Source organism: Lactuca virosa, chromosome 5, assembly GCF_052849685.1.
Source record: "Lactuca virosa cultivar CGN04683 chromosome 5, Lactuca_virosa_CGN04683_v6, whole genome shotgun sequence".
NCBI classification, from domain to species: domain Eukaryota; kingdom Viridiplantae; phylum Streptophyta; class Magnoliopsida; order Asterales; family Asteraceae; genus Lactuca; species Lactuca virosa.
Window position 1 is genome coordinate 176,101,484 of NC_136430.1, and position 7,494 is coordinate 176,108,977.

A 7,494-nucleotide genomic window follows, 5' to 3' on the forward strand; every position below is an offset into this window, starting at 1 on the left:
ATATTTGTTTAATGGACTGTCAAGTCACTTCCGCGGACTGTCATTTCACTATAAAATGACTCAAAATTTGTATCATTTCATCTAATCTATATCACTTCATCGACTTTGTATCTTTTACAATGGGTTCAAAACCATGGAACGCTGAGGAGTATTTGCTTCTAACTCGTGCATATATTAATGTCTACGAGAATAACAGTTTGGATGATACAATGTTTTGGCTCCTTTTAACCAATACCTTCAACACTGACGCTGAAACCACCTTAGAAAACCATCGCAGCACGCTTGATATAGCAGCAAAATGGTATAAATTGAAAACAAGAGTTGTGTTATTCAACGATCTTTATAAGAAGATTGAAGACGCACATGTGAATGATACTCAGGAAGACATCTTGGAGGCGGCTAAAGAAGAATACAAATTCATTAGCAACGGAGAGATTTTCGACTATGAAACCCCTTAGAATCTTTTGAAAAATCTCCCATATTTATAACTTGTACTGCGTTTGTATTGCTTTATTTATATGTACTATGGTTGATTTTTTTTTTGCGTTTGTATTATGTTATTTATCCTTTATTTTTCGAAACATAATGCACCAACAAATATTAAGATACATTCAAACAAAAAAACATTACAAATAACATAAAAACATTACAAAAATAAAACAGAATAATAAACATTACAAATAAGATGTACGACTGACAAACATTACATAAAACATTACAAATAAAAGAGTCGTCTACATGAAAAAGGTTTATTTTTAACGAGATTCCAAATGTCAATATACTCGAACTCATTTTCATCAAACTCGCACAGGTAATATTCGTTCACGTCTTCAAAAAGTTCTTCATCGTCTGCATGAGAGCGTCGCATTTTCTCATAATTGTAGCGTCGATTGAACCATGTGACTTTATTCTTTAAATCCATCCATTTACTAACAATATCGGGTTGGTTTTAGCCGTACTTGTCCTTGTCCCACCTTATGGTTGAACAAAGCTATTAGGCAGGACCATTCATCACCAACAAGGCAATGAGGGGGAGCTATTGTTAGTAGACCCTCGTAAACGGTAATCCAGCATCATGTTAGGACTAATACCTCTGTTGTCGTCCATGGTTTGGAGCTGCTGCATTTGACGAATTTGTTGCATTCGAAGAACTTGGTACATTGGACGCCATTTTGTGAAAGGATCCCTTTTGTGAATAAAAGATTTGAATTTCATATAGATACAAGATTTATTATATAAAAAGATAGGTTGGGCGGACTGTCAAGTCAGTTATGCGGACTGACAAGTCAGTTACGCGGACTGCCGAGTCAGTTATGCGGATTGACAAGTCAGTTACGCGGACTGCCAAGTCAGTTACGCTGACTGCCAAGTCAGTTATGCGGACTCATAAGTTAGTTACGCGGACTGACAAGTCAAATACACGGACTGACAAGTCAGTTACGCGGACTGCCAAGTCAGTTACGCGGACTGCCAAGTCAGTTACGCGGATTGACTAGTCAGCTACGCGAACTGCCAATTCGTTTACTTACACGGACTACCAATTCAGTAACTTTTGCGGACTGACAAGTCACTTCCGCGGATTGCCTAAACAGTTCTGCGGAATAATGAATACGAATTCCTTTTAAATTGGACAACCGTTTTCATTTTTAGAAGTTGTCGAAAGTTGTGAAAATGAGTTTAGTGAATGAGGTATTCAAAAAAAGTTTCTCCAACCTGCCAATTTTTTTTCACAATCTGCAAAGAACCAATCCTAACACCTTCACGTGCATTAAGAAAGATTTGTACAGTCGTTTTCAATTTTGTTTTGTGGCATTGGGATGAGTGGTATGTAATCCTTTATAGTAATTTTTTTTATTTGAAGTTGTTATATGGCTAATAATCTTATCTTTACTTGCATATTCGTACGTTTCTCACGTCTATGATACCAATCATATTCGTTGGTCACGTACCTCTAATTGGGACGTACATAACATCCATGTACATTGCGGTTGCTTTAGATGGAAATCATGAACCCCTTCTCATAGCGTTTGCTTTGGGAACCATAAACTTTGACAAGTCATTTGTATGCTTCATGAAGAGGGTGAAAGAACGTTCCGGTGACAATACGGAAGTTGGTTTCATAAGCCATATGTCTGAGTCCATAGACTTTGCAGTTTAGAGAGTCTACCCTAATTCATATCATGACTATTGTTGTAAAAATATAGCTGAGAAAATACACGCTTCCACTGGAAGCAATACAGTTGTGGAGCAGTTGTTCTGGAAGACATGTAAAGCGTATAATATGTCTGATTTTTATGCGTGTTTGAATATCTTACAAAATGAGGTGAATGGGAATGATCTTGACTGGCTTGACAATATTCCCATTGCAAAATGGGTACGGGCTTTTTTTTCCCTAAAGTACGTTTCAATGTTAAATTCATTGACATTCGTGATGTTGTCAATTGGATAAGAACAAACAGGCATGAGTTACCAATAACAACAATCATTCAAATGGAACATGACTCGATGCAAGGAGTGTATGTTCAACATGCTGCATTCGGAGGTAATAATGAAATGTTATTATACATTATGACATCATAATTTTTATTTGATGATTCAGTTCATTTCATAGGGGAATTTCATGGTCTTCTAACCCCTTATGCACTTAAGGTGCTTCAAAAAAGATTTATCCACTTCGATGGTTGTAGGGTTAGGAATATTGTTGGCGACAAATATGAAGTGAGTAAGTATTTAACCACCAAATCCGTGCAATTAGAACGTGGTATTTGTACTTGTGGGAAATGGAAAAAATGTGGTATACCTTGTGATCACGTTATAGCATCACTACAAAGGCTTGAAATTGAAGGAATCTAGCAAATGGTAAATTTAAAGTTAACTACCGCGGTGTATCGAAATGGTTTTCAAACTGAGACGGTGAATCCTATTCCAATCCTTATGCATTGGGAAATACCAATTGAAAGTGTTGTCGTCTTACCTCCACGAAAATTTACTTGAATTGTAATGTATGGATCACAACGAATATTAGTTTGTATTCAGTTCTATGTTAACATTAGCTTTGGTCCGTTGGTGTTTTTGAGTTTTTAATAAATAATGTTGACCTTTTAAGTAATAATGTTTACCTTTTAATAATTAATTGTAATGTATGGATGACAACGAATTGATAAACAGCTCTACAGACTGACTAACAACTCTACGGACTGACAAACAGCTCTCTGCGGAGTTGAACGGTCTATATATTGTCATGGATGATCATTGAATTTTTGGTAAAGAGTTACAAATTATTTTGAATTTTAATATGAGTTCATCTTCAAATTTTTATATTTGCTCGTGCAACGAACTTGATTGTTACTATTGTGATCTGATCGACCATTTTCTTGCACCGTCACCAAACATGAGAGGGTCGTATATGTCTGACGATACTTTGCAACAATTGTAATGGGCTGAAGAACAACAAAAAAAATAGTCATCTCGGGCTCTCAATGAACATCGTGACCTCATTGCGGCAGAGTGAAAAGAGGCTGAGGAAAGGATGCAAATTAATAAAAAAAATCAAAGATCATGAAGAATGGATAAAAAAGACTAAGAAGACTATCAAAATGACTAAAAAATGGCTTGCTGAGAAGGATGCATAAATGATAGATCTTTGGCGGCAAAAAGATCGTTTTGAAGATAAAATAAGAATTAGGGACGACTATATAACGATGGAGAAAGATAAGTATCCATTGCAATTCCCTTAAGTTAATTACTGTTGTTGTACGTTTATTATGTGTTATTGGTTTGTTATATGTATTATCTTCGAGTTTAAGTTATTACTCTACTAGTAATGATGCACTAATATAATCATAAAATTACCCATAATCTTTAAAGTAACCACACCATTTCAAAGTACATAATCAATGTCTTCCAAAACATAACATACTTAATTATAAATACAACATCAATCATTCAAATCAAATGTTGGACAATAGTCTTCTCTTTGCATCACTTGCGTTATGCGCGTCTCTTGTGTCCCGTACGTCTCTAGCGTCTCGTGAGTCCCTTTTGTGCCTTGCGTCCCTTTCCCTTTTGTCTTACTACCTGACACCATGCTACTTTTTCTAGGCTTCTTATGCTTCATTGGGACCAATGTCGGACAAGTCGCTGCATTATGTGTTGTACTATCACATCTACTACACCTTCTTACTATTGGTTCCTCACCTTGTAACGGGATACAATTTTTGTTTTTCGGTCTAACAGCTTGACGTGTATCCATTATCGGGGGTTTAACAACCATCATCTCAGCAGGAATCTCCCAATCACACGGTTCTGGAAGGGGGTAAACCGCCTCCTCATACGTACTTCGGTACGTTTCCATTTTGTAAGCGTCTATATCCAGATATCCAAAGTTAGTTTTTTCAAGTGCTTTAAGACCATTATGACATGACCACAAGGCAAACCAGTTCCTTCCCAATATTTGCATGTACAAGTCTCTTGCCTCAGATCAACTATGCCACCATGTTTGAAATCAGGCACTTGATATATTGCATCTGAAACACCTGAAACGGACCATCCTGTCGTGTGCTCTTCTTTTTTGCTAACTACTTTTTCAGTCCACTCCATTAGCACTGTTGAACGTTTCCCTGTAAAGAAGATATTAATAATTAACTTATTATTCGACATAATTAAAGTCCAAATTAAAGTCATACCTCCATCGATGGTACGCTTGTTACACCAATCCTGTGAAATAGGACGGAAGAACTCAAGAAGGGTTATTATAGGCATCTTCCTTGCATCTACAGATAAATCATTTGTGACAACCCGATATTTCAAGTCAATGTATTGTTCAAAAGTCAAATGTTATAATCTATTTTGGAATCATTAAAAATAGCGTCAAAAATAAAGTGTTCTAAAGTCTCAATTGGGATACATAAAATGTTAGATATTGTGTCAAGGTTTACAGAAATATAAAGAACACTCAAATCCGAGTTATAACGAAGAAGTTATGACCAATCGAAAATCTGCGACACAACCGGTAAAACATTGTTAAGCGTAAAAAGTGAAATATCAATAAAGTACTTTTTAGCCTTAAGTGTCCAAACGAAAGTCATAGATTATGTTAAACCGTGAGCGTGTATAAAAAGAACGCCCAAATCTGACTTCGTATGAGAAAGTTATGATTTTTCTAAGTTTCGGATATAGCAGTAGACAGCTGAAAACTCGAAATAGAGATCGAGCGATTTTTAGCCGACGCAACCTAAACGAGAATTGAAGATCTCGACAATAGTAGTACAACGGTAAAAAGACAGACGAAAACGGACATCGGATGAAGAAGTTATGAATTTTTAACGGATTTATCCTGTCCCGACCTATTAAAAATTATATAATTAAAAATAAAGTCGAAATTTGTCGACGAAGTCTAAATGAAAGTTGTAGAGTATATTCTCACCTACGCGTGGATATAAAGAACGTCGAAAACGGCGCTCGTATACGAAAGTTACGCATTTTTGAAGTTTTAGGCACACACTTCGAGGCTTATCCGAAGGATTACGCCCTGCGTACCCAATGCACGGCCTTGGATCGGCCACGTCGCCCCTACACCCTCTAGTTCCGTCCCATCTGAAGACCAGCGACCGGTGACTTCATCGCTGACGTACGCCCCGCGTACGAGGGTACGCCCAGCGTACGAGGTACGCCCCGCGTACTTCGGCGTACGCCCAGCGTACGAGGCCAGCTTCCACCCCTATAAATAGGATGCGAGGGTTCCGACTTCTTTTGCCATTTCACACGTTTTCTCCCATATTCTTTCCCTCTCGAGCCTCCCGAAATTATCCCGACTCCCCAGTTACGTACCCAAGTCCCGACGAAGGTCCGAAGCTCCGAGATTCCCGAGGAATATACCACTTCCCGGTCGAAGTGCTGCCCGAGAAAATCTCGTTTTCTTCAAATCACCACACTTTCCAGGTGAGTTCATACCCCTACATTTTCACGTCTTTTTCATGTTTTAGGGGGGGGGGGGGAATACAAGTGAAACACGAGAAAAACTTATGTTAAAATACGCATCGTTACATATGGTTTCAAATACTTTACCTACGTCTTATTCATAAATGTTAAACAACATTAATACCAATGTTACACTTTACATGCAAAGTTGGCATTACATCGAGTTTTTATCACCAAATGGAACACACTTTTGAAAAACTATAATAGGTATAGTTTACGAGTTATTCATGACGTCCTTACATAAACACTGTAAAAAGGAATTACTTTTATTTACAAGAAATGTGGACTTTTCATTCCGTAAATCTATTGATACTAAGTTTTGTGAGACATCCGGCTTCACCGTACTCTCAAGTACGCATTTCAAGTCCTGTATTATAAACCATAATCTCTTGTAGGGAGAGCGTGATACTTGTGTATAGATCTATACGGGATTGACAATCCGGCACCTAAACTGTTAGCTACAGTTAGACCGGCAGGTATGGGGTGACAAACGTCATAACACTGCAACGCCTGAAGAACGTTGTTACAGGCAGTCTGGGTCAATAGCATGGTTATAAAACTCACATGGAGTATCGAAATATTATGATTTACGAGACTCTTAAATGCATTCAGTAATTACATTATATATGTATAAATCCACTTTCACCATTTTAGCATGAAAGATACTATTGCATTCCAGCCTTTGGAACTTTTTCAAACTATCACACATACATAGAAAATATTGGATTTTCTAGAAAAGACGTTCAATTATTTTTACCGAAAGACATACAAATTTTGGTACAAAAACGCTTATGAACTCACCAACTTAATTGTTGACACTTTTTCAAAACTACTTGTATTTCTCAGGAAATCAGTAATACAGGTAAACATCAACTTTTGGAGAAGGAACGCTAAGGCATCAGCCATCAAAACATTTTAAATCATCATATTTGTAATATTCTTTTGAAACATGTATTACATGCAACAATGTAACTTTTTATTATATTTATGATGGTTGGGTTTACTTTCTTTACAAATATTCAACTGTTATGATACTACGTGAAGTCACCCACCCCCGAATGTTTCCGCCATTCTGGTTTGGGGGTGTGACAGCATTCATGGACTTTGCACTGTTGGAGGTCATGTAATCATACTGTTTCGACAGGGAATATACTCTAGTCCATTTAGCACGTGGAATTTCACTTAGGTACGCCGCTACTAGCGGCCTAGTGGAACTAAATCTATACCACAAATCTTCAAATACATTTCTTTTTCTATGTTCTCACAAGCCTCCAAAACAAGACTGTTGTTTTATCATTTTTCCCAAACCGGTGTACTATGTTTCCTAGTAGATGAAAAGCACACACGCCATGATGAGCGTTTGGGAAAACATTTTCAATACAAACCCGAATTGCATCGGCCCTATCAGTTACAAAGGTCAAATCTTGACAATCACCAACACATTCATACATCTATTCAAGAATCCATGTCCAAGTAAGACCACTCTCTTTTTTGCATATTTCGTGCGCAAGGGGC

The 7,494-nt window shown here is 37.3% G+C and overlaps 1 protein-coding gene across 1 annotated transcript; it reads left to right on the forward strand.

Moving 5' to 3' along the window:
- The first annotated feature begins 1,975 nt into the window (after positions 1-1,975).
- On the forward strand, positions 1,976-2,853 carry LOC145112060 (uncharacterized). Its single transcript, XM_079048272.1, has 4 exons — positions 1,976-2,114; positions 2,205-2,397; positions 2,460-2,542; positions 2,600-2,853. The coding sequence occupies exons 1-4, from the start codon at positions 1,976-1,978 to the stop codon at positions 2,851-2,853; spliced, it is 669 nt and encodes a 222-aa protein (XP_078904398.1).
- The last annotated feature ends 4,641 nt before the right edge of the window (positions 2,854-7,494 follow it).